Consider the following 26,998-nt stretch of genomic DNA (forward strand, 5'->3'; position numbering starts at 1 on the left):
CGCCCTGAGGTTGTTTTCCTTCAGCGAACGACTGGGGGTGGGGTGGGGTTAGGGAAACCTTGGGTCACGCTCTGAGGCGTGCCCCTGGGGTCCGTCGCGCTGCGTGGTTGGGACTGCGGGTGTCCCTGGGTCTGGCCTGCCTGGCACTGGTGGCCGGGGCCCCCTCCCCGCGCTCTCCCGCAGTCTGCCGTCCCCACGGCTAGCAGCTGCTACCGGGGCGCGCTGACGGCCTCCGAGCACGGCTGGGAGGCAGGGGGTAGGGGAGAGGACCTCAGCGGAACCTGCCCGGGGCACCCCTGCCCAGGGCTGATGTCCGCAGGCTGGCGCGGTGCCGGGGTCGCCGCAGCCCTGGGCCCCTCCCGAGCCACCTGTGCGCAGACTGGCAGGCCTGCGAGAGCCCGGATCCGGAAAGCTGATCCACTCCGGGTTTCAGACTCCTGCCCCTGTCCCTGGGGACCGCGCGGGGCGGTGGGAGGCCTCCCCGCCCACCACCCAGCCCCTCCCCGGGGGAGCCTCAGGCATCGCCCGGAGGGATCCCCGGTGCTAGGAGTGGCCCGCGCGCGTCGCGCGGGCCGGCCCGGCCCCTCCTCCCTTCCCCCGCCCCGCCCCGCCGCCGCCCCGCTCCGCGGCTCCAGTCCGGGTTTCGCGGCGACCGGCGGCCGGCTCGGCTGCGGGCTCCGCGCGGCGGCTGCCTGTGTGCGCGGCGCGGCTGGCGCTGCGCTCCGCCCCGGCTGCATTGCTGTGCTCCCCGTGCCCGGGGGAGCCACGCGCCGCGCGCGCCCCGCAGCCGGCTGCCCGGAGGCAGCGCAGTCCGCTGGCATGGGCCCCGGGGGCGCCCCGAGCCGGGGCTCCGGGCCGAGGCGCTGAAAGCCGCCCTCCCGCCCGCGGGCCCCGCGCCCGGCCCGCCCGCACGCACGCGGCCATGGCCGTCCGGCCCGGCGTGTGGCCGGCGCTCCTGGGCATAGTGCTCGCCGCCTGGCTCCGCGGCTCGGGTGAGTCACGCCGCGCGCGCGGGGGAGGCTTGCGGGGACTGCGCGCGGACGCTCGCGCTCTGGGGGCTCCGTGACCCGCGCTGCCGGGCCGGCTGGGGCCCCGCGAGGCCAAACTTTGCGAGGCGGGACGCCGGGGCCGCCTCTCGCCGCCGCGCAGCTTCCCCGCGCGCTCTCCCGGAAGCCTGGGTCCTGCCAAGTCCAGGAGCCGCTGTCAGCGCGCGGGGCTGACGAGTGTAGACGCCCCACGCCTCCGGGTGGGGGAAGTTTGCTGGTTGCCCGGCCCTGTAGCAGGGTCGGGGGGTGAATCAACCCCGGGGAAGCTGACTTTGAGGTTCGAAGATTACAGGGTTTTTGTCATACCCTGGTTCCCAGGAAAGGGGGTGGGGGCGGGGGAGGCGGTTAAGATACCTCTTCCCGGTAGCATCTGCCCCAAACAACCACTCACAACCTCCCAGCTTGGCACCTGGCCTCAGCCCACGTCCAGAACACAGTGTCCTCCTCTGTCCCCGCACACACGCTCGCACACGCACACGCTCAGGCGTGGAGGCGCATGCACCAGCCCCCAGCCCGCGCAGCCAGCACGGCGAAAGCGCTGCGGTCGTGGCGGCGGGGGTGGGGGCTGCGGGTCCTGGCCTCGGGGCTGGGGGGGGGGTCGGAGTTGCGTGGTTGGGTCTGCCGGCTTCCCGTTCTCCCTTGAACTCCACAGCCCTTCTTCCTCTCTGCATCCCCCACTGGCCGCCCTAACCTGCTGGTAACTCAGCCCCCCGCCCGCCGCCTTCCCCTTAGGAGGGGGCTTTTGGGGGAGGAAGTCCCCCTGTATCCTTTGTCTGCTCCACCCAGGCCGAGGGGCTGGGGCCTCCTGGTCTCTGGTCCCCATGCACTTAACCGAGCTGAGCTTCTGCGTGTTGGTGGTATGTGGTGGAGGTGCCGTTTGTGTGATCAAGGGGGTCGGGGGCTTGCCCTAGAAATTCTCCGTTCTTGCTGCCCTCGGCCCTCGGAACCTGGGAGATCGCCCCCCCAGGCCTGGCCAGGCTGCTGCTTATCAGAGGAGCGTTGGGGTTCCCCAGCTGCCAAGCCAGATTGATTGGAGATCAATGAGTGAGAGCTCAGGGACCAGCCCGATGATTGAGGCTGATGGCTGTTTCCTTAAAGGGTCTCTCTGCGCAAGGCATCCCGCACCCACCACTGCCCGACCGCCCTCCATCCCTCCCTTGTCCTTGCCTCTACTCCGTCCTATCCACTGTGTCCCCTCCCCGTCCCCTCCCTGTCCTCCTTCAACAAACCTTCCCCCACAGTCTCCCCTTCTAATCCTGATCGAGTTGGGGGGCTGAACTGCCTCTGGGCACGTGTATGTTGCACACATGTGCATGCTAGGGGTGTATGTGCAGCTCCCCAGGTGAGCACTCAGGGGGTGCGGGTTGACCGTGGTGAGCTGGGGTGTTGCCGACACTGAGTGCCCAGGCCACGTTTACCGAGTTGGATGCGTGTGTGTGAGAGAGAGGGCTGTGTGGTCCTAGCTGCATGTTGCCCACGTGAGCACGTGTTAGGGCCGTGGGTTGACATGTGTGCCCAGGAGGGGAGGGAGGTTGGCGTGGCGCGTGCGGCGTTGGTATCTGCGTGGCCGGGCGAGCGTGTGTGCTGGCTGTGTGTGGTCACACAGGTGAGCATGTACAGATAAGGATGACAGGTGAGTCAGGACACCGCAGCCCCAGGTGAGGGGTTGCCACCTGGACTCATCAGGAGACCATGGGTGGGGGAAGTGTGTCCCTGGTTGTTGCGGCACCTGTTGGGGCCTGACCCAAGGTTGCCCAGGGAGCTGGCCAGTGGGACCAGGGCGGCCGGCAGGGCAGCCTAGAGCAGAGCCTGCCTCCAGGCATCCGCTCCCAGGCCTGTGCGAGGAGTTGCAGAAGGCCAGGAGGTGGGGGCGGACCCTGCTTCTCTGGGGCCACTTCCTGCTGTCCCCCACAGGCTCTGGGCACGTGTGGGCGCCCAGGCAAGCTGGCCCTGCAACGACCCCCGCTCCTCCTCCTACCCACCACTGAGCACCTCCCCCGCAGCAGCAGCCAGTGAGAACCCCGGCTGTGAGTGGCTGAGGGAGGGACGGCCGGCAGGGGGCGCCGGGGGCCAGCTGCACTGACTGCAGCTGCCCGCGCCCCCGGCCACGCGCCCACCCTGGTGCTGGACAACACACAGAAGCCTGTCCCCTGGGCACATTCGCGCCTGGCAGGCCCTCCGTGCGCCCATGCACACAGCACCCATCTGTCTCACGGGACTTTCCCACTTACAGGCAGCTGGCACGCACGCCCGCGCCCCTGTGGTCTCCCTGTCACCCAGACCGAGGGGAGGGGCTTGGAGAGAGCTGGCTCTCCTGGAAGGTGGCACCAGGGGCACCAAGCTCTGGCATTGCCCATCCTGACCCCCACAGCTTGCCCTTGTTCCTCATCCTCAGGCCCGGGCTGGACCCCTCTGTCCACCTGCCACCCCCAGGAGGATGCCGCAGTTTGAGGGGAAGGTCTTAACTCTCTAGGGCTAGGAGACACCCTGTTCTTGCTCAGCCTGCCTTGCCGATGGGTGGGCTGGGCTTTGGGGCCCTGTAATGCCCCCAGGGGGGAGCTGATCCTCTGACCTACTGCAACCCCCTTGCCTGTGTTGGGGGGCTTCCCCCAGGAACCAGGGATTGGGGTTGATCCAGGTACTACACCCCCAACCAAAAGGCACTGGCCTGGCTCTTATTCCTAGGAGTAGCCAACCATGGCCTCAGCCAGGAGCCAGAGGCCGCTGCAGCCTCACCGCCCTGCTTCCTGCCGGCTGAGCTTGCAGTGGGGGGCCCTTCTCCAGGTGAACACCCCAGTGCTGGGCGTAGCTGCTGCCCGGGGACATGTATATCCACGTGCATGCCTGCGGGGCCTGCTGGTTCTAGGCCAACCCCTCCTCCCAGGGGCCCCGCCATCCCCTCCCTCTGCCCCCTAGCCTAGGGCTGGAAACCTTAGCGCCTCCCTCAGCTCTCCCTTCTCCTTCACACTTCACATCTAATCTGTCACCAAGTCCTCCAGCTCAGTCCTCCTTGTGACATTGCTCTTTTGTCCCTTGCCTGCTTTGTTTCTTCCTACCCCCTAACCTGCCCCTTTCTCCCTCACCTGTCTCATCTGGACCTCAGCATTGGCCACCCCTACACCCCCCCCCCACACACACACCTCCTGCGCTCAGACTAAGCCTCCGGCATTGGGCTGGACACCTGCCAGCAAGCTTTCTGTCACTGCCCAGTGCTTGCAGGTGAGTCCAAATCTTGACCCCTTTGGGTGCTCAGGGAAACACCTGCCGCCCTCATTATTGTCCCGAATAACTGGGCTGGTCCCCTGGGAGGGTGGATGCCCTCTCTGGCTTTGACTGCAGGTGGGCTGGGCACCGCCAGGCCTACTCTGGCTTCCAGACTGCAGGTCCCTTGCCTTGCAAAACCTGGTGGCCCCTGACCCCTCCAGCATGCCCCCCCACCCGACACCCCAATCTCTCCAGCTAGGTCCAGGCCTGGGCCACACCCCTTTGCTGCTGCCAATCCCCACACTGGCCTGCTCAGCTGCCCTCCCAGTCCCCACCCCTGTTTCAATCCAGCCTCCTCCCAAAGGCCCTCCCAGCCCCTCCCCCTCACAGGGGTCCTGGCCCACCGACATGCTCTGGGTGGGCTAAAGACAGCCGGACCACTGAGTCCTCAGCCCCGGGGCAGCTGCCGCAAGCCTCTGGCCCCGGCTGCCTCCTCCTCCAGTGCTCCCCACAGCGTTGCCATTCTCTGTGGCACTGTGACCCTGCTCACCGCCCCAACATGCTCCAAGTCACCACCAGCCAAGTGCTTATTGTTGCTCTTTGTTTCCTTGGTTTGAGCTTGGGTTCTCTGGCCAGGAAGGGAGGCTGCTATTGCCAGGAACGGGGGAGAAGTTCACTCTGCTTCCCTTGTCCCCCACCCCCCTCCCGTCCTGTGCCTGGACGCAGCCCGCTGTACTCCAGGGAGGCTGGAAACAGCCTCTTGTCCACGGTGGGGATCAGTAAGGCCAGGTGCCATCGTGCGGGGCAGGGGTGGCATTGTACCGGCCACACACACGGACAGCAGACCAGCTCACATGAGTGTGTGTTTGTGGGTCACTCACACAAGGCGTGTACCCATATCTGTTTCAAGTTGTATACCCATCTCCTCCCGGCCCACCCCCATCCCCACCCCAGCGTAGATTTTCCCAGAGTGGGCGTCTTCTCATGCGAATAGTGTCATTCATAGTGCTGGCACCGAGGCTCGGGCTGCTCTGCACAGCACCTGTGTGCGGTTTCTGGGTCCTGAGGCTGAGCCCAGGGCCCCAGCCACCCTCGCTGCCCACGTGGAAGCCGGGCTTCCTGCAATCAGTTCTACAAGCCCACCTCTCTGTTCCTCTTGTCTGCTGCCACAGCAGTGGCATCGGAGTGTCCTCCTGCCTTCTGGGGTGCCCCGTCACTGCCGGCGGGGTGGAAAGGGCAGGGCTGTGGCGGGCAGACAGGGCCAGCTTTCAGTCCAAGCCACGAGTCCTTGGACAAGCGACCTTTACTCTCCAGCGTGTTTCCACATGTACGCACTGGTCATCTCTGCCTCCTGGAGTTAAAGTAACGGATCGATGGGCAACACAGAGACACGCCCCCGGGGGACCCCAACATCTAGCGGGTGCCCGTGGCTCCGTTTGCCTCCTTCCTCCATTTTCCCTTGCACGTGGGGGGGCATGAGTGTATCAGGGCCAGAGATAGGAGAAAAAAGCATCTCAGTGTGAGTTGCTTCAACTCTCCCGCCCAGCCCCAGGCAGGAGCGCCAGAGAGGAGTCACTGCTCTGAACCCCACCCCCCACCCCGCCACCCGAGTCTGCACATACACCACCCCTGCAAGGACGTGGGCTTGATTCAGAAACCAATTCTTCCAGTGTGCAAGGGGCAGTTGTTTGGGTGTTCTGGATGATCCAGGTTGGCTTGTCCTGGAGCTGAGTGCTAATGACCAGCTCTGACACATGGGACATGGCAGCAGAGGAGGGCAGGGGCCCTGGATGGAACAAAATTCCAATCCTCATTCTATTTGATTGCTGTGTGATCTTGGACAAATCACTTAACCTCTCTGAGCTGTTTGGCTCTTTGTATACTAAAGAGTCGGACTTGATGGCTCTATTGCTGCAGTGGCTGGTGCCCAGGGAAGCTGCCTCAGGAGCCTGGGTTGGGCTCTGCTCTCAGCAACAGTTTCTCCCAGGAACTGCTCGCACCTGCCCAGCACCTGCCAGCCTGGCAGGGGCTGCCTGCATTGCCTGGAGCCAGGTGGCTGCTGGGGCAGAGCCAAAGGTGGCTTCGAGGCAGAGCTGGTATTGAGTCTCAGCCCCCAAGCCCAGGAGTGAGGTCCGCTCCAGCTGGTGAACACCCCCAATGGCAGAAACAGGCCTCCTCAGGGTCCCCAGAAAGTCAGGGTGCCAGTGCCCGAGGCCCACCCTCCTCCCAGGCACTGATGTCAGATGCCAGAGCAGCCTTTGACCCTCGGGGGCTGGCCCCCCAGGCGTGTGAGGGGGCTGGTGGGACAGGTGAGTTGGCGAGCTCTGGGGCCCGGGTTCGGAGCAGGACTAGGGTGAGACAAGGAAGGTGCCAGGCTGCAGGTGCAGGGCCAGCCCCTGAGAGTGAGCACCCCACCCCCGCCTCGCCCTGGCCTTGGCCCTGGACCCACCTCCCCCCTGCACTTCTTCCCTTTCTTTATCTGTAAAATGGACTCATAAAGGGACCCACCTCACAGGGCCTCTGTGCAGGCGAGCCGGACCACTGCATGTCAGTCCTGGTACACAGTGGGCACTCAATAAATGTCAGCAATCGATGATGGATGTGGCAGAGGGCACGGTCCTGTCCCCTCCTGGGGGCAGTGCGGGAGTCCTCTTTGTGGGAGAGGGTGCAGCTGGGGGCCAGGTGGGAAGGCAGAGGCCTGAGGTGGGGCTCCCATCCTGGGATTGGGGCCAGGCCTGGCTGCTGCTTCTCTGTCCCTTTTCACGCCTGGGGCAAGGCATATAAACACCCCCTCCCCTCTCCAGGTGTGGCTGTTGACTGGCCCATCCCAGCCCTGTTTGAGGTGTGGGAGAGGAGGAAAGGCTTGGAGGTACAGGGGCCCCCAGGTGACAGCTGCCCATCCCCACAATAGGGGGAGTTTTAGGTCCTATTTAGATGGGGGAGGACCCTGAAGTCCCTGCCTCTGAGCGTGCCATGCTGGGAGCTCCACGGGCCAGCATCACCCTGACTGGAGGGTCGGCTAGAGCCGGGACCCTCCCCATACTGGACATCAGAGCTGTCCATCTGGACGGCTCAGGGTCACCTTGAGCTCCAGGCAAATGTGTAGCTGGTCTTTGGGGGAGGGGCGCGCGGGAAGGCCAGAGGAGTCTGCCTGACAACCGGAGGGGAGCTACAGGGGCCTTGGGAAGGGAGCTTGTGCCCCACCTCTGCCCACACCTCCCCAGCCAGGGCGGCAGGCGGGACTCCGGGTGCCCCGCGCCAGCAGGTCTAGCACCCAGGCGCCTGCAGGGCGGCGCACCCGGCATTAGGCTCTGCCTCCTCTCAACGGGCGCAGGGACCCACTGGAGCTGGGGGCTGCTGGGTTTTCCCAGGTCTGCATCTTTCCAGCCGCCCCTCCGCGTCCCCAAAAGGTGCCAGGCCCGGGCGGCAGTAGTGCCTCCTCGGCACGTGACCCCGTTGTCAAGGTGGCCCGGCGGGCGGGGCGCGAGAGCGACGTGGGGCGGCAGGTGCCCGAGCTAGTGGGGGGCCCGAGCCCGCCGGGAGGATTAGCGAGTGGCCGCGGCCGGGGCTGGGGAGGGCGCGCGCCCACGGGGGCGCCCATCCGCCCCGCGCGGGGGAATTAGCGCGCGCGGTAAAGCCCGGCGGCCCCGCTGGAAGGGGCGGGACCCCTCCGCCCGCCAGCCCGCCCGCGGCCGCCCGCCGGATTATCGGCTCTTTGTTCGGGGCCTGTTAACAAGTTCCTGGCTGAGCGCTTGGCTGCGGCCGCCGGGAGCCAGCGTCCGGCCTCCGGGCACCGCGCCTCCGCGCCAGCTGCTGCCGCCACCCCACCCGCCGGCCTCGGCCCCCGCCCCCGGGATGTGGCTGGGCGCGGGGCTGCGGTGGGGGTCGGGTGTGGGGTCTCGCGCCCCCCTGGCCCAAATGTAGGCCGGAGGGGGAGGCTTCAACGCGCTGGTGTCGCCATTCCGTGTTACACGTGGGGCCGGCACCCTGGGCAGGAGGGGTCCCGTGAGGCATTCCCCTTCTGCTCCGAGGAGAGACTCGGGGGCGGGACAGGGAAGAAGAGACTGTAGGCGGGTACGTTTTTGATTCTTAAGTAACCTGGTAGTAGTAGTGATAGTGGCTGGTGCTGGGCTCTGCCTGCATCCTCTGAACAAAACCCCAGGACATCCGTGCTCGGGGTAGGCGGGGTTAGCCCCATTTGTCAGATGAGGACATCGAGATGTCAGAGAAGGTCACGCTGCAGGAACTGGGACAGCTGGGACCTTGCTGGGCAGTTACAGCTCCATGGAACCCCCCACAGCCCTGTGGGAGCAAAGCCTGGGCCTCATGGCTGTATCCTGCCAGTCACCTGGTGCTCCGGGGACCCGGTGGGAGCACAGGGGAAGACCTGGATCTCTGTGTGGCCTAGCTCCCGCACCTCCTGGAGCCCATTCCCCATCTACACCAGTCCCCTGAGCCCACCCGGGATGCTCAAGCTTCCTGGACCTGTCTAGGCCACCAGCCTTCAGCCTTCCATCATTGGTCCAGGTCCAGTGCTGTGCCCAGTGTGCCAGCCAATCACCACAGCCAGGGGTTATGGTTATGCAAATCAGACTGGGCTGGAATCACCTATACCAGTGTCCTATTTGTTACCCAGGCTGTATGCTGCTCCCCTGGGTTTCTCATCCCCCAAGAAGGGATGGGGACGGTCATCCTCCGATTGAACCAGTATGTCATCAGTACACTTCGCCAAGTATTTAATAAGCATACTGAATAACACCAAGGACACAGCTCAGAAGTAAAGCCGGAGTCTGGACCAACATTATTTCACCTGCAGTGCTGGAAAACAGTGCTGGTCGTTCAACAGGTTTTGCAGTCCCTTAACTGTGCTCTCTTCTGTCCATATATCTGCGTTTGCTGATCCTAAGATCAGGTGCCTGGCGGAAATCCAGACGTATTGTGTTTCCGTCTGTCCCTGATCTGCTAGGTCAGTACCCCTATAGTAAAGGGAAGCTGGTCTGGCATGACGGTCCGTGGGGATCCCAGCATATCTCTCCGGGTCCCTCCTTCCTTTGCTCATCTGCCCCTCACTGAGCAGCTCTACTAGAATCACGCCTGGACTTGGCATCAGATCTGCTGGGCCATGGCTACTCCAGGAGACATTTGCTGGGTTTGTATCTGTCCAGCTTCCGTTGCCCGTCCCGCCAGGGCCCCACGACCTCTCGCCTTGTGTATAGTCTTAGTGCGTGTTTGGTGGACCCCCACATCCCAGCAGCGGGGGCCCAAGTGAGCTAAGTATTAAATATTTCGTCTGTCCTGGCTCCTTTCCTGTTCAGAACCTGTTTTGTAAGCCTCTGTTCCTTCTCTCAACAACTCGGTCTCTGGTCAGCACTTTCCCTCTTTTGCTTAAATTTGCTAGAATCGGTTTTTGTTGCTTACACTCAGAGAACTCTAAGTGTGATACATTCAGGACAAACTTTCTTCCTTTTCTGACAACTAAGCTACATCTCCCACCCCCTCCTGCCCCATGGCAGCCCCCACTGCCACTTTCTTAGAGGTCAGCGGCAGGGTTCAGCCCCTCCTGGCCTTCCTCCTCCAAGCCCCTCCTGCCCTGTGCTGCTCTGGCGTTTCCCAGGAGCCTCAGTGGCCCTGCACGCAGCCTCTCCAGCACGGTCCTTCAGTCCGTGCCTCCCAGCTGGGGCTTTGTCCTTGGTGCCTGGCCATCTTCCCATGGCAGGCATGTCTGGCCAGAATCTGGGCCTACCTGGATGTCTTGCAGTTGCCCTGACACCTTTCTAGAGACCTTGATCTAGATCCTTAGGCATCACACAACCAGAGAGATGCATTTCTGAGTCCTACCTGGTCTTCTCAAGACCCTTTTCCTTCCAGAACCCTGGCTCCACTCAGGGGCCTGTCTTTGGTGTGAATTGCCTGAAACTCACCACTCTGGAAGGCCAGGACACCTTCTAAGGGTGGTCGGTATTCCGTCTTGAGCAGTGGCGTCCTGATGAATGTGTGACAGTTGGCTCCATGGTGTGAACATTCCCACCAGGGCCTATTTCAAGCTATCCATGTGATGTCAGCTGGCTTGCAATATTCTAGAAATTTTAATGCTTGGCTCTCCTGAGCCAGGGTGAGCTGGCTCCAGTACAGCGCTGCTCCTGACTCAGGTCATCCCCAGCCCTTTGAAGTGACCACAAGCGGGGAGTGGACAAAGGCCTCTTTCCCTGCAGGACGACTAACTTCCCCAGGATTGGAGGGGCAGCTTCCCTGCTGGCTCTTTGGGAGCCGAGGTGGGGGAGAGTCAGGCCCTGGAGGACTGCTTAAGGGCCAGGGCTCTGCAGCCGACGGTGTGGGTTAGAACCCTCAACCGGGTGAACAAGGCCGGCTATTTAAGCTCTCCGTGCCTCAGTGTCTTCACCTGAGGGATGCGGATAATGAAAGGTCCGTACCTCAGAGGGTTGCCAGGATTAAACGAGCCATTCTGCGTGGACGCAGGTGTGGTCTGCGTTGTCAGCAGTGGGCACGCTCCCTGTTGGCCTCCCCACGCGGCACAGCCCTGAAGTGCATGGGGGGGGGGTGGGCGGGTCTTTGGTTGGCAAAACTGGCAGAGTGCAGGACCCTGCAGGTGGGTCTGGCATCTTGGTGAGGTGCTCGGGCCCGGGCAATGAGCATTCGTGAGGGGCTTGAGAAGGAAGGCTGACAGGGTGAAGGGTGGGTCACCAGGATGACCCGGCCAGGTGTGACCACCAACAGCCTGGAAGCCAGGGTGGGTCTCCAGGACGTGCAGAGCAGAGAGGTGACGGGGGCGACCCACCTGCTGCCCTGCAGGCTGGCCTGTGGCTTCAGGACTGGTCCCTGGCCACCGCCTCCCTCTACCCAGAGATTTGATGAGGACAGAAGAGCAGAGGGACTCAGGCTGGGAGCTGGGCACGTGGTGGGATTTGGCCAGAGAGTGAAGGGAGGAGGAGGACTGGACAGACAGTCTCCGGCGACCATGGTGTAAGGGGAGCCCGGGACCTGGAGCAGACGGCACCTGTTGGGGGGCCAGCGAGTGACAGGGCCGGCTCCATCTCTGCACTGGGGAGTGACAGGCAGTGAGCACTGTTTAAGGAAGATTAATCTGGCAGCGCGTGGAGGATGGATGGGAGCCGGGAGAGGCTGGAGGCAAGGAGACCAGCCAGGAGGCTGCCGCGGTCACCCAGGCAAGAAATGACGAGGCCTCCCTTCCCGGCGGCGAGCAGGGCGGAGTGAGAGAGACGGATGTGGGAGACACTGCAAAGGAGGAGGTGTCGCATCTGGATGTTGCATGTGGGGCGGGAGGGCGGGGAGGAGGCAAACATGATTCAGAGCCCTCCAGCCTGGGAAGTGATGTCAGGAACAGAAAATAGATGGGGAGCCGGGCTGGGGGAGAAGCCAAAAGAGCAGGAGGCCGCCCCGCCCGGGGAGCTCCCTGCCTGGCCAGGCCGCGTCCGGAGCGTGGACAGGGCTTGGGGCAGGAGCCACAGAAGCCGCGTTCGGCAAAGGGGGTTTCACGGGGTTGTCGGGGCTGGCGGACGCCATGGGCGAGGAAGGACAGACTTAAACCATGTCCTGGGAGAGAAGTCCCCAGAAGGTCGGGCTGGGGCTGGGATGGGGCCATCCTGTTCCAGTTAGGGCGTGGGAAGGCAGCGGAGGGGAACGTGGCTTCGCTCTGCTCCGTAGGGGAGGGTCGGCACCAGCAGGGAGCACACGAGGAGGCACCCTCCTCCCGAGCAGTGGCCGGCAGCGTGGCAGGCTGGGAGCTCTCAGACCACGGGGGAGACCACGGATGGGGGCAGGCGGCCTCGTGAGCCCCATGGTGAAGGGGACAGGATGGCCTTTGGACCCAACTTGGACCTCACCCTCCACCCCGCCCTCGCGTTGGCCTGGAGAAGCTTCTTACCTTTTGGGAACTGGGCTTTCTAGAGGATGGCTCCATCTTGTGGGGTTTTGTAGTTTCTCTGTGTTTTGCCTACTTAACAGACTTCCTGTGGCTCACGCCTGTAATCCCGGCACTCTGGGAGGCCAAGGCGGGCGGATCGCTCCAGGTCAGGAGTTCGAAACCAGCCTGAGCAAGAGCCAGACCCCCGTCTCTACTATAAATAGAAAGAAATCAATCGGCCAACTAATACATATATAGAAAAAATCAGCCGGGCATGGTGGCGCATGTCTGTAGTCCCAGCTACTCAGGAGGCTGAGGCAGGAGGATCGCTTGAGCCCAGGAGTTTGAGGTTGCTGTGAGCTAGGCTGATGCCACGGCACTCACTCTCACTCTAGCCTGGGCAACAAAGTGAGACTCTATCTCAAAAAAAACACAAAAAACAAAAAACATACTTCCTCCGGGCACAGCTCCTCCACCCTTCCTGCGGCAACCTCGCACCCTGGTCCTGTCAATCATAATACAGGCCCCACCTCCCCAGGGGGAAGCACCTACCAGCCTGGCACACAGAGGTGGAGATCCTGGACGCAGGATTGGCCCAGGTTGGCCACATGACCTGGGCTGAGCCAATCGGGATCCTCCACATAACTTTTCCCACCTGGAGGTGCCCCGCCACTGTCCCCAGCCTGCCTCAGTGACGACTGTGGCCAGGACCACTGCCCCTCCCCGGTGGAGAGCATTAGTGTAAAGGCGAGTGAGGCCAACACACAGAGAGACTGGGGACAGGTGGAAGGAGGGGACTGTCCTGGTGGCCCAGGCCCCAGGTGGCTCTGGTCCCAGCAGCTCCTCTCAGTCCTGTGGGCCGCCCGACAGCCCGCCTGGCCCTCTGTCCGGGACGTCCTGCTTCAGACCGACGCCCGTCGGAGGCAGGTCTGAGACGTGAGGCTGTGGGCAGAGCATCCATCCCAGGGAGCCAGGTGGCCGCGGGCAGGGCATCCATCCCAGGTGGCAGATAGGACATTCGGAAAACTAGAGAATTCACACAACACTCCAGATTTCAGGCTTCTCTTGGGAAATCAAAATCCCGACTGCATAGTCAGCCCCTTGTCCTGGGTGAGCTGGGGCTGGGACCCGGCTGTCACTCTGGCTGGCATGTGTCTGTCCCACAGCCTGTGTCCCCCCCGTGTGTCCCACTGCATGTGTGTCCCCTCACGTGTCACACTGCATGTGTGTCCCCCACACGTGTCCCACTGCCTGTGTGTCCCCCCACGTGTCCCACTGCCTGTGTGTCCTCCCACGTGTCCCACTGCCTGTGTCCCCCGTGTGTCCCTCGTGTGTCCCACTGCCTGTGTGTCTCCCCACATGTCCCACTGCCTGTGTGTCCCCTCGTGTGTCCCACTGCCTGTGTGTCCCCCCACGTGTCCCACTGCCTGTGTGTCCTCCCACGTGTCCCACTGCATGTGTGTCCCCCACACGTGTCCCACTGCCTGTGTGTCCCCCCACGTGTCCCACTGCCTGTGTGTCCTCCCACGTGTCCCACTGCCTGTGTCCCCCGTGTGTCCCCTCGTGTGTCCCACTGCCTGTGTGTCTCCCCACATGTCCCACTGCCTGTGTGTCCCCTCGTGTGTCCCACTGCCTGTGTGTCCTCCCATGTGTCCCACTGCCTGTGTCCCCCGTGTGTCCCCTCGTGTGTCCCACTGCCTGTGTGTCCTCCCATGTGTCCCACTGCCTGTGTCCCCCGTGTGTCCCCTCGTGTGTCCCACTGCCTGTGTGTCTCCCCACATGTCCCACTGCCTGTGTGTCCCCTCGTGTGTCCCACTGCCTGTGTGTCCCCCCACGTGTCCCACTGCCTGTATGTACCCCCGCGTGTCCCACTGCCTGTGTGTCCCCTCGTGTGTCCTACTGCCTGTGTGTCCCCCACGTGTCCCACTGCCTATGTGTCCCACTGCCTGTGTGTCCCACTGCCTGTGTCTCCCCGTGTGTCCCACTGCCTGTGTGTCCCCTCGTGTGTCCCACTGCCTGTGTGTCCCCCCGTGTGTCCCACTGCCTGTGTGTCCCCCCGTGTGTCCCACTGCCTGTGTGTCCCCCCGTGTGTCCCACTGCCCCCTGTGACCTGTGCTGTGTGCACCCTTGCCAGGCTCTCCCCAGCGGCCCCTGCCCCTGCAGGGCACACCGAGGCTGCACCCTCCACCCTGGGCGCGGCGCTGGGGGTGCTGGGTGCTGAGGCCACGTACAGGGCGCCCCTTCCCCCACCACGTCTGGGACCCGGGATCGCACCTGAGCGGTGGCAGGTGCTGGTGCATCTCAGTTTGAAACTTGTAAAGGATGACTGGAAACCGGGCCGGGCACCTGGAGAGGCGGCAGGGTGGGAAGGGGAGGTGACAGACCCAGGTATGAGGACCTGCTCAGGGGCGCGCCGGGAGCTGGATCCCAATCTAAGGGGCGACTGGGGAATGGCTGCAGCTGGGACGGAAAAGGAGGATTTGGGGACCATTCTGAGGAAGCCTAAGGGAGGCCAGGCAGAGAGCGGCGGGGGCCGGGGGAGGAATTTGGAGTTTGGGAAAGGAGAGGAGGCAGCCTCGGGAAGGCCCACGGAGGAGGCAGGAGGGGCCGCGGGGCTGTGCTTAGGAGCAGGCCCGGGAGAGAAGCGGCATCGGCATGCCGGGTAGGTGTGGATGCCCGGATGCAGAGGCCACTTGGCGTTTGCAGAGAACGGAAGGGTATCAGAGGTAGAAAAGGCACGGGGCATTGTGAGGCTTTGGGAGAAACCGGGGAGGTGTTTACAGTACTTGCACAGAAGCTCTTGGTGGGTGGCTCAGGTGAGCGCATTGCCCGAGCTCCCCGGCGGCCGCGGCAGCCCCAGCTGCGTGGAAGGCGACGTGGGCAAAGGGCTGGGGGCCCCAGCAAGCTTTCGAGAGAAGCAGAGAGGACAGACAGGGACAGGGTTAGGTGAAGACGGCGCATCCGTCATGGAATAAGCGTGTGTTGGGCACCTCCCATGTGCCAGGCATGGTGTTAGGCAGCACAGAGACACAGTGAGGGCTGCGTGACCACAAGTGAGCTCCACGCAGGGGCTGTCCAGCCAGCGGGACAGGATGGTCAGGGAAGGGCTCTCTGCGGAGGAGACGTTTGAGCGGAGACCTGGCTGCCCAAAGGGCCATTCTGGTGTGGGCACGGGGCGCGTGGAGCTGGGTGGACAAGCGTGGTGACTTCGTCTGTCTGCGTCCTGTGTGCACATCCAGCAGCCGCCTCTGCTTCTAGAAAGGCCCGGGGAGGAGCCGAGTGACTGAGAGTCCCTCTGAGGGCACATCTGATAGGGTTAGCTGGCCAGAGGGCGTCAGGAGGCCTGGGGCCCAGGGCTGACCCTGGGGCACAGGCAGGAGGGTGCAGGGGGAGATCAGGCAGGCCGCCCCAGTCCTTTGGGGCCGCGGAGTTACCCAGCGAGGTCTCGGTGCCGACCGTCCACACCACCTCCCGATACCAAATGCTGACTTGTGAAACGGGCTTAAGGAAGTCCAGTGAAGTTGGGGACTTTGATGCATATATATATATATATATATATTTTTAATCAAGGTATAATTCACATATAATTAACCATTTTAAAGTGCACAATTCATTTAGTGCATTTTCAATGTTGTGTAGCCATCACCTCTATTTAGTTCCAGAACATTTCATCAGCCCCAAAGGAGACCCCTAACTTAAGGGGTCACTCCCATTTCCCCCCGCCCCAGCCCCAGGCACATCCCAACCTGCTGTCTGTCTCTGCGGACCTGCCTGTCACGGATATTTCATGTAAAGGGAGTCATACGATCGGTGGCCTTTTGTGTCTGGCTGCCTTCACTTAGCGTCATGTGCTCAAGCTTCGACCCCTTGCAGCGTGAGTGGGCACTTCCCCGCCTTTTTATGGCCAAACAACGCGCCACTGTGTGGACATCCCACGTTGTTGCTGTGTGGACATCCCGCGTTGTCACCGTCTGCCCTTCCACCGATAGGCGTTCGGGGTGCTTCGACCCGTGGCGGTCCTGAATGTGCTGCTCTGAACATTTGTGCGCCGGCATTTGCCAGACACCTTTTCCGTTCTCTCGGCGTTCCCCGGGCGTGGAATTGCTGGGTCCTCGCGTGGTGACTCCGTGTCGAACTTTTCGAGGAACTGCCGCATCATGTCACACTCCCAGTGTGACAGTGCAGGAAGGTTCCAGTTCCTCCACGTCCTGATGCTTAGTTTTGAAATATTTTTGCAAAAATTGTTCTTGTCGCCTCTCGGTGCTCCCGCTTTGCTGGCGGGCCAGCCAGCCCCGCCGGGCGGAGGGCTCACCGTTCCGGACTGGCAGCGAAGGGCGCGGGGAGAGCCCGGGCAGCTGGTGGCCAGCGGCCGGCTCCGGCTGGGCCGTCGGGCGGTCTGGGTGGCTCTCCGCCCTCTCCGCCCATCCCGGCTCACCCCTCCCTCCGTGCTCCTCCACCCTCCTCCACACACCCTAGCCCCGAGCTGCCCTCTCCGCCCCTCTGCTCCGTGTTGTGTGTGCACGCGCCTCTCGTCACCAGGATAAATGTAGCTACAAACAATGCGGCGGGCCGGGTGCTAATTTGTCAGACGCAGGGCGGCTGTGATTCCGAATACATTAACATTTTCACATGAAATCATTTCAAGTTTTTGTGATTAAGAAGTATTTGTTTTAAAGCATCAGGGTGATTCGCTGCAGGCCTGGTGGGGGGGGGCAGTGTGGGGGTGAGGGAGCCCCCGGTGTGATGTCATTCGAGAGCCCCAGTGCAAGCAGTTGTCACTCCATGCCCCGTGCCCGCCCCGGTGCTCCTGGACACGAGGCCAGAGGGGGCAAGGGACAGGCAAAGCGCGGGACCAGGGAGTGGGGGCCGCGGGGTCTCCCAGGCCCAGAAGCCTCGGCCCCGCATCTTCCCCCAGCTTCCCCATGTCATTTAGCCTCACTCAAATGTCACGTGCTCAGAGGGGTTCCCCCTCGGCCCCCAGCCTCAGGGAGCAGCCTTCACGCTGTTCTGTCTTCTTCATGGAGTCTGTGGAGGTTGGAGGTGACTTTCTTCACTGGCCCACTTATGCGTTTATTTCCTGCCCCCCCCCCACTGAAGCACAGGCTTGTCGAGGGCAGGGAGTGTGGCCTGGTGGGTGGGCCGGCGGGTGGAGGGCCATGCGAGGGCGGGTGGACGCCTGTCCAGGGCACAGAGGAGCCCTCAACGCCCCAGCCGTGCCGTCCTCCCTGTGTCAGGCTCCCGCTGGGACTGGCGGACCCGGCCCTCCCCAGCCAGGCCACCCATGTGGGGTGCCAGGCTCCCCCGCCCTGGAAGCACACGCTCATCACCCCTCCCATGACACCCCCACTCTACGAAGCCCGTCTGTGTCTCAGTCCCCCTGTCGCCCCCTTCCCGGGTGCCACGAGAGCGGCTGTGACGGCTGCACGGGCTTGGGACAGACCGGCTGAGCCCTCCAGGGCTCGCGGCCGCTGTACGCCGTCCTGGGGGCAGACCCTGGCTCCTCCCGGGGGCTCCCGGGCAGGCGCCCTCCGGAGCAGCTCCCTGGGCGTCAGCTGGGCACGAAGGCCACGTCCACAGGGCGGGCGTGTGGCAGCCCCTGCCCGTGCCCGTGTGGGGCAGGATGTGGCCAGACCTCGCCCGCCCTCGGGAATCAGGCTCGTCCCTGTGGCCTCTCTGCTGCAGCGGCCTCCTGTGCCCCAGGCACCTGCGGCCCCGCACCCTCCTCCGTGCCCCCAAAATCACGCCCCTCCCCCACCTGCCCCGAACGGGGAAATAACTGGAAGCTTTTATCCTTCGGCAGAAGCAACATCAGAAAACAATTATTGTTTTAATTACCTGCTGTCCCCATACAAGGCAGGAAGGCTGTAAAGTGTGATAAAATCTTTCATGTTAATGGACTGCCAGGCTGGGCCAGGGCACGATTTATGGGGCTGCAGCTGGCAGCTCCGGGAGCCGGTACAGACCCCGGTCGCCTCTCCCCCTGTGCGGGGCCGGCTCCCCCGTGTCCGTCCGTCCGTCCGTCACTCCCACCTGGCGCAGCAGGGACAGGGGTGCCCGAGCCCAGCTCAAGCACAGGTGTGTCTGGAGACTCCATTGCTTTGAGGGGGGCCCTTGGGTGGGCCCCTCTTTCTGCTCCTCAGAAGGGGTGCCGGTGTTGGGCTGCGGCTAGTTCTCCCTGAACAGGCCCTTCCCCGACGCTCTGCCCAGAGCCTGGCCGCTGGCCGCTGCTTCCTGGCTAAGGTCTCGTCCCCTGCCCTGCCCTCAGCCCTTCCAGCGCCACCTCCGTACCCACCGAAGCCCACGTGGCGTGTTCCTGCTCGGGAACCCACCCCGTTTTCACCCCCCTTCCCTGTGAAGCCTGACTGCAGAGCTTTGGGGAGGTGCTGCTACTATGCTCCCATTTTACAGACGTGGAAACCGAGGTGAGGAGGGGTCGTGTCTGGCTGACGGTCTCATTTCAATGGGCCAGGGTGAGGACTCAGCGGGGTGACAGTTGTGACATACTTAGGTCAGCGCCTGGAGCAGAACCCATGCCCGGTCTCTCAGCTCTCGTGATGATTCTCATCGCTACTATTGGTGTTCAACCTGGGGCGAGTCACTCAGCCGCCTGAGTTATGCCTCACTTGCCTCATCTGTAAAATGGGGACGGCGATCACCTATCCTCTAGGGTGAGGGGAGCAAATGAGCCCAGTGTGGGGGTCAGGGTGGGTGCGTGGCAAGAATTCGGGATCCACCCGTGAGCTGCTGTCGCTGCCGTCACCCCGAGTGATTATAGAAGTTCGGGCTGGGAAGATGGATCGGGTCCATATTGTTCAAGGCCTTTCATGTCACACCGAGGAGTCTGGGGCCACTCTGGAGACGACAGGGAGCTGCGGGAGATTTTAAATCAGGAGAGCACCGTCGTCAGATCTGGGTTTCGGGAGGACCACGGCAGCCTGTGGAAGGCCGGTGGGCTAGAGGGAGCCAGAGTGATGCAGACAGGGACCACGAGGCTGGGGAAGGGAAGGGTGGAGGCAGGGGCGGAGGCCAGAGCTGAGGTGACGTGGATGGCCAGGGCTGGGTCACCCCTTGGGCAGAGGAGGAGCCGGGGGCTCATCGGGCTGGCCCCTCCCGAAGCTCAGACCTTTTTTAGATCCTTCCTTCCCAGTGCCAAGCCCCAGACTGGGACATGTGACAGCCGCTCTCTTTTTTTTTTTTCAGACAGAGTCTCACTCTGTGGCCCAGACTAGAGTGAGTGCCGTGGCGTCAGCCTAGCTCACAGCAACCTCAATCTCCTGGGCTCAAGCGATCCTCCTGCCTCAGCCTCCTGAGTAGCTGAGACTACAGGCATGCGCCACCATGCCTGGCTCATTTTTTCTATATATATTTTTAGTTGGCCAATTAATTTCTTTCTATTTTTAGTAGAGACGGGGTCTCGCTCTTGCTCGGGCTGCTTTCAAACTCCTGACCTTGAGCAATCCTCCTGCCTCAGCCTCCCGAGTAGCTGGGACTACAGGCATGTGCCACCATGCCCAGCTAATTTTTTGCATATATATTTTTAGTTGGTCAATTAGTTTCTTTCAATTTTTTTTTTTAGTAGAGACGGGGTCTCGCTCTTGCTCAGGCTGGTCTCGAACTCCTGACCTTGAGCAATCCACCCGCCTGGGCCTCCCAGAGTGCTGGGATTACAGGCGTGAGCCACCTCGCCCGGCTTGACGGCCACTCTTGAAGCCAGGACACAGGTGGCTGGCTAAGGCCAGGAAACAGCAAGAACCCGTGGGGGGGCCGAGGCCGAGCTGGGGTGGAGAGGAGCCCAGCCTGAGGGACTCTTTGGGCCCTTGCCGGGGCCTGGGGCGGGGGTGCCTGGTGCCCCTCCCAGGGGACAGGCGCGGCGCAGCCCGTGGGCGCCGTGGGTGGCTGCGCCCAGCAGTCCGTTCGCGCCCCCGCTCATGCCTTCACTGGTCAGCTCACATCTCCAGCAAATGCTCCTCGAGCTCCATCTCTGTGCCCGGCTGGACGCCGTAGCACCGCGGAGCCGTGCGCGTGCCCTGGTGGGGCTGGCGGCCCCGCGGAGAAGGCGGCAGCACGCCAGCGAACAAATGAAGGCGCGAAATAATGGCATGCTGTTGGGAGTGGGGACGAGAACAGAGAGGGAACCAAGACAGGCCCCACTCTCTGTCCCTGTCGTGTCTGCCGTGAGAAGTGGCTCCAGCCCAGCCTGCCTGGTGCGTCTCTGGCGCTCCCTGGACGGCTACCCGTGTCCACGCTCCCTGGACGGCTACCCGTGTCCATGCTCCCTGGATGGCTACCCGTGTCCACGCTCCCTGGACAGCTACCCGTGTCCCCACTCCCGTGTCCCCGCTCCCTGGACGGCTACCCATGTCCCCGCTCCCGTGTCCTCGCTCCCTGGACGGCTACCCGTGTCCGCACTCCCTGGACGGCTACCCGTGTCCCCGCTCCCTGGACCGCTACCCGTGTCCACGCTCCCTGGACGGCTACCCGTGTCCGCGCTCCCGTGTCCCCGCTCCCTGGACGGCTACCCGTGTCCCCGCTCCCTGGACGGCTACCCGTGTCCGCGCTCCCTGTCCCCGCTCCCTGGACGGCTACCCACGTCCGCGATCCCGTGTCTGCGCTCCCCGGACGGCTACCCGCGTCCCGCGCTCCCTGGATGGCTACCCGCATCCGCGCTCCCGTGTCCGCGCTCCCGTGTCCCCGCTCCCTTGTCCCTGCTCCCTTGTCCCCGCTCCCTGGACGGCTACCCGTGTCCTCGCTCCCATGTCCGCTGCAGAGCTCTAATGTGTCCCCAGGGCCCAGGAGGGGCCGCTCATTTAGGGACTTTCTATGGAGCCTCTTCCTCTGAGGACCCAAAGGGGAAGAAAAGTGCCAGGAGAGGACGAAAGAGAGCAGGAGGGGTCTGATTTCTGAACTCTCCAGCAGCAGCAGCAGCGGGGCAGGTGCAGGAGGGCAGGGCTGCTCGCTGAGAGCCGCCCTCCTACTCTGCAGTTCTGCTTCCCTCCCTCCCTCCCTCTCTCTCTCTCCCCCTCCCTCCCTCTCTTGCATGTGCCTGCAGGAGTTTGAGCCCACCCCACTCCACCCTCCCACAGAAGCTGTCCCCAGGTGCTAGGAGATGGTGTCCCTGATTACAATTCAATCTGCCAGTGTCCCTCCCCCTTCCCTCCCAGTTCTCCGAGGAGCCACACCGAGGAGCCACACCGTGCACTCTCGGGGCTCCTGCAGGGCCCAGCCTCACCCCCCCCCCATAGCTGGGCTAGCGTGGCTGGTGGACCCGCCCTGTGCCAGTGGCTGGGGAGACAGGTGCAGCTCCAAGGCAGAGTCGAGTGTGACAGGTAGTAGATTGGAGTGCATGGGCCCTGGTGGCTTGTGTGACTCTTTGGCCTGAGAGTCACCACCTCTTTGGGATTCTGGGGGGCAGCTGCTTCTCATAAAAGTGTTCAGAAATTCCTGGCATTGTGAGCAACGCCCATACTCTGCAGGCAGCACGGTCGGGGGGAGAAAGGCAATCTCAGGGGACTTCTTGGGCTGACAGGTGTTGTCATGCATCACGCGAGCCTAGGAACGGGGCCTCTGGCCAGGGGCTGGCTTGTACACCTGGAGGTGAAGGTTGGCATTGGTGCGACTGAGCGAGTATTGCCCGTGGGTGGAGGTGGCCTTGCTGCACGCTTGGAGAGCAGGGATGCCTGCCCCGCAAAGCCAGCCCCTGGGGGCTCAAGTTCACCTGCCAGGCCTGCCTCTGTCTGAAGTCTGAAGGGAGGTCACCTGTCCAGGCCAGTGTGTAAGTGTCCCAGGTGGGGGTTGCTAGGCAGCTACCTGGGTCCCCTGCCCATGGCTGGCAAAGGTCCTCATCTAGGATTCTCTAACCACCCCGGGCCAAATTTGAGGACATTCCCTGATTCCTTCTCAACAGTTCCAGCTGCTCTGATCCATCACTCCCCTGCCTGGCTCTGTCCTCCTCCCATCTATCAAACATGAAATCACTGGGCTCTTCAAAGGGCAGCTCCAAACCCCCGCCCCCGGTGAGCCAGTGTGTGTGGAGGGAAGGGGCATATGGGTGTGAAAACTGCACCTGAGCGTGGGCGTGCAGGTGCCAGTGTCTGTGAAAATGGACATCTATGCCTTCGATAAAGGGCGTGTGTGTGTGTCCTACAGCTGTGTGTCCCCTGAGTGCCCTGGGGTGTGGGTCCAATGTGTAAGTGTGTCTTAAACGTGGATTCATCTGGAACTAGAAGCAACTATTTCCTCATTGATAAGGAGCTGACAAAGAAAGGGAACCAAGGTCTGAGTGAACAAACAGTCTTCTGGATAGGGAGGGGAGAGATGCGAGCACAGGCAAGAATTGAGATCATCTTTTTTTTTTTCTTTTTAACATTTAAATAAAAGATCTGGAAGAGGATGTGTATAGCAAGATCACCAAGTTTGCAGTTAAATCTAAACTCTCCTGGGTGGTAGTAAAATGCCAAGCAGGTGAAGGAGAAGCATTAGGAAGATCTTATCTTGAAAGGCAAGGGGCTGGGCAGCGGGTTTCAGTTTTGGGGAGAATGATGTGGATGGTGTCTGGGGAAAAATATTTGGAGTTTCTTTCCTAAGGGGAGACCCAGAAGGGCAACAGCAGACTGGACCGATGGGGAAGGGAGTTTGAAACAAGCTATAGATGTTCCCCACTCCCAGCGGATGAGTGAAGGACCCCTGCACCCAGCAACCTGGTGTGCTTGTGGTCACACCTCCTTAGGGGAGCACCAGCCTGTTACAAACTGTGCCATCTGGGCAATTCGTTTCCCTCAGTTTTTACATCTGTGAAATGGGGGTAATGATCCCTGGGGGCGTGCTTCGCAGGGATGTGAGGGCAACTGAGATCTCACGTAGATGACAATGTGCAGGTAGTTGCAGCGTTTCGTGCAGCTTGTTCCTGAGGGGCCTGTGTGAGAAGGGAACTGTCACAACCTCAGACTGGCCCACCTGGGACAGTCTCAGACAGAGGCTGAGAGGGAACGTGGTCGAAATCTATAAAATGGAAAAGGGCACAGAGGAGGGGGCTAGGGCTCCTCCAGTAAAGCCCAGCCTGGCAGGATGAGCCCTCCCCACCGCGGGCCCCCACCAAGGCTCAGGAGAGGCAAGCTTTAAACCAGTAACAGGAAACCCTGCTGCTCAGCAGGGAATAAACTTTGAAAATCATTTCCCCTCGAGGTGATACAGGCTGAAAATATAAATTACTTCCAGAAAGGTTTAGATAAGTTCGTGGATGGCAGAGCCAGAGTAGTTCTTGGGCAAAATTAGAATGTTAGGAGGCCTCTGCCCTGGGAGGATGATGTCCCCACCAGGAGAGGAAGTCCCCACCAGAGCCAGACTCCCCGGCCAGACATACCAGCCTGTAACCCTGTCTCTGCACTTGTGTGAGTCTGTATTCAGGAACAGCATGTCCCTGTCTGATGAGGATGCCCTCCCTCTCACCAGCCCGCCTCTGCTCCAGAACTGCCCCATCGCTGCTCCCAAACTCCCGCTAAACCCCATTCCGTGAAGTTCCCCAACCCACCCCCAGATCTCCACTCTCATAGTGCCAACCTCTGTCTGCAGCGTGCCCCTTCCATCCCACCTGCCATTACAGCAGCCACCCCTCTTTGTGTTCTGTCTTCTAGCGCAGGCACCTTGCCTGGCAGTGCCTGCGAGCCGGCGAGGGCTGGACTCTCCTGCCAGACCCTCCCGTGAATGCTGCTGGCTTGCAGCCCCTCTCTCCGGCTGACTGCCCACTGCCCATCTCTGCCTGGCTGCTTCTCCCAGGGTCCCTAGCAGAGGCTGGTTGGATTGGGACTGATGTCCAAGCCCTTCAGGGTCCCACAGCCTGGAGAGCTTGGGTACCTGAGGATGGACTGATATCCACACTGGTGACAGGGTCACCAGGAGGAAACAGGTGTGCTTGGGTGTGTACCAGATTATCTGTCTTGGGCATAGGCACTTAGGGGACGGGGGTTAGGAGGGGAAGCAAGGTTATGGTTAAGTGTGCTGCCTCACTGCTGTTCCTATGATGCTTTGGGCCCTTTCCAAGTCACCACGGACAGGCTGTGTCGCTATTAATAGCTGTGAGCTCTGTTCTAGCATCACGGACAGCAGTCCGGGACTCAGCGCGCTTTCAGCACCATGGACAGCCCCACGTGTTCCCCGAGCCAGTTCTTGTGGCTGCTTCCTATCTCTGCTCCACTGCTTCCTATCTCTGCAGCTCCCATGTGGAGGTCCACCACCCATGGAGACCTCTGGAGAATTCATTTATCCATTTGCAAAGATTTACTGAGCATCTACTATGTGCCAGTCACTGTTTTGCAAGCAAGAGTATATTATTGAATGGAAAAGTGGAATACTTGCTATTTAGAGTCTCCATTCTTCAGGGTGGGGACTCCCCACAGAAATTTCCAGATCTTGTTCCAAAAAATGGCCCCGCAGGATCATTGCATGTGAACAGATTATGATTTCTTGCAAACCTGAGTCTGCTGCTTAACTCTGGTGTGAGGGAGGTGGAGAGGTGGGAAGTAGGGACTGGTAAGACCCAATTCAGATGGTATTTTAGGATTCTAGGAGGCCACTACCATGCCCAAAAGCCTTCAATGGCTCCCCAGTGCCTATAGAAATAAGTCTCGGTTCCCCACCCTGTCATTCAAGTCCCTTGTAAAATGTCCCTGATCTGTCTTGCTGGTCTTATCTTCTTACCTCTCTCCTTACGTTTTCTGCACTCAAGCCAAACTAGATTCTCAGTTAAGAATCTTTGTATTGCAATATGACAGAAAACTTAACTCACACGGACTTAAACAGTAAGTGGATGTTATTGACTCTTGCAACTGAAAAGCCCAGAGGTACGGCTGACTTCTGGCAAAGCTTGATACACTGGCTCAGACAATGCCACTCGGGAACTGCTCTGGGCTTTGCTCCGCTCTGTCTTCTCCAGTGCTGGCTGCATCCTGGGTCTCCTCGGGGCATTCCCTGGCATCTGTCTACCCTCCCTGTCTTGGTGACAGGATGACTGCCGCAGCACGGCCCCTGCATCCTCACCCCACGCCATGCAGGGGAAAGAAGACTTCTCTCTTAAAAAGCCCGGGTGAATGTCTCCTGGGACCTTGACTGGCTCACCTGCCCGCCTAAACGAGTCGCCATGGCCAGGGCAGGAGCTAGAACCACCCCTGCAGCTGGTGTGTGTGGCAGGGTCATTTCCACTCAAACTGCATAGCTGAGTATGGAACAGCAGTGGATCCCCCAAAGAAAATGGGGCTACTGTCTGTGGCAAAGGGGGAGGCAGAGGCTGGGGCAGCAGGCAACAGGCATCCAACCACGGGGCATGCCGTGGTCTTTGCTGCTCCTGTGCTTTTGCATCTACATGTCTCTGCCTACCTGTCCCCCCGTCATGCCACCTGCTCATGCCCTATGCCATTTTCAAGGTCCTTCTCAAATGCCGCTGCCTCCCAGACCCCAGCCCGTCCCTCCCCTCCAAGCGTCATGTTCAACTTCTCTGGTCCCTCACAGCTCTTTGCTCACCTGTCCTCTTGCTGTGCCTGTAAGCCCTCACCCTCCAAATCACCTCTGGCACCCTCTTTGTCCCAAGTGGACACTGAACAGAAGTGGATGAGCTGGGAGGTGGGGCGGCCCAGGTCACTCAGCCACAGGGGCATCAGAAGAAGATAGACTGCAAGCAGGAAACCCAGAGCTTTGTGGCAACAAGGTCCCCGACCCTCAGGCGGAGAAGAGAGTGGACATGCGTCCCAGGGCTTGTGTGCTGGAGCCTGGGTGATGGATGGCTGCTGTCATGTTGGCTCAGTGGGGTGGGATAACAGCGTCACCGAGCCCCGGGCAGGCCAGGAGGACCACTGGCGGGGCAGTCCCAGGGCTGTCCCTGGTGCCCAGGTTGCACGGCCCAGGCTGACTTCCCTGGTCTGGGGGTAGGGTCCTTGCCCCTGAAACTGCCCTGGCAGGGCCTGGCCACGTGTGCTCGAGGCCAAGACTGCGCTTGGAGGGGGTGACCTGGCCTGAGAGTGGGAGCACTTGCAGGAGGGTGGTGGGGTTCTGGGAGAGCAAGTGCTAGAAGCCAAGACAGAAGCAAACAGAACCCTGAGCTCCTCCTCCTCCTCCTCCTCCTCCTCCTCCTCACAGTGTTAACTTCCTCCAGGCCTCTCTGGCGTTGACGGGTGTGGGGGGGTGGTTGGGAGCTGGAGGAGAGAGGAGGGACTGGCAAGGACCCTGTTGTGCCTAAGGGAGAGGAGACAGGAGCCGAGTCAGAGGGAGGAGGGAGGGAACTCAGAGGTGTGGGGACAGCTGTGAGGGGTGCAGGGACAGGGACTGGGCCGGGGCGGGGGGCAGGGTGCCAGACCCACCAGTGAACCTTTCAGCCTCCTGGAGAGACATGATGCTCACATCGGCACGTTTCTCTGTTCGCGCTCCTGTCTGAATAGCAAGGTGGGCTTTGCAAGGTGGCGACCGGTCTCCTATCTCTTTCTCCCTTTGAGGCGAACCCTCACCCTATCCAGCAGCTGCTGGTCCAGAGCGGAGCTCAAGGGGGTGGAGGGCTCGTGCGAAGGCCAAGTGAGGGCTTCCTGTCGAGAACTAATGGGCAGGACAAAAGGGAGGCCCCCACGCCCCCGTCCCCCCTGCCCTCCCCCCGGCCCAGGCATCCCAGGTGACCGTGTTCTAAATCACCACCCAAGGGGACTTGTTAAGTCCAGGCCAACTTTGGAGGAACCTCATTCTGCAGCGGGACAAATGGGACAGGTGACAGGGAGGCCTGACCCCATGACCCCACCTCGGCAGCCCTGGGAAGGCAGGTAGCAGTGGGGGGGGGCTGGGGGAGCTTCCTGCCCCTCCTCACAGGTGCCCCTGCTGTCCCAGAGCTGCGGCC

General features: G+C 61.8%; 1 protein-coding gene across 2 annotated transcripts in view; it reads left to right on the forward strand.

Moving 5' to 3' along the window:
- The first annotated feature begins 733 nt into the window (after positions 1–733).
- Positions 734–26,998, forward strand: part of UNC5A (unc-5 netrin receptor A) — a 59,859-nt gene continuing 33,594 nt past the window's right edge. Inside the window, exon 1 of one of the 2 annotated variants that reach the window (XM_075998406.1) lies at positions 734–992. In XM_075998406.1, the coding sequence (XP_075854521.1) occupies positions 923–992 (70 nt within the window). In that variant the 5' untranslated portion in view covers positions 734–922. The remainder of the gene's footprint in view (positions 993–26,998) is intronic. The other variant, XM_075998405.1, reaches the window with a different exon arrangement.

This window comes from Microcebus murinus, chromosome 28, assembly GCF_040939455.1.
Source record: "Microcebus murinus isolate Inina chromosome 28, M.murinus_Inina_mat1.0, whole genome shotgun sequence".
NCBI lineage: Eukaryota > Metazoa > Chordata > Mammalia > Primates > Cheirogaleidae > Microcebus > Microcebus murinus.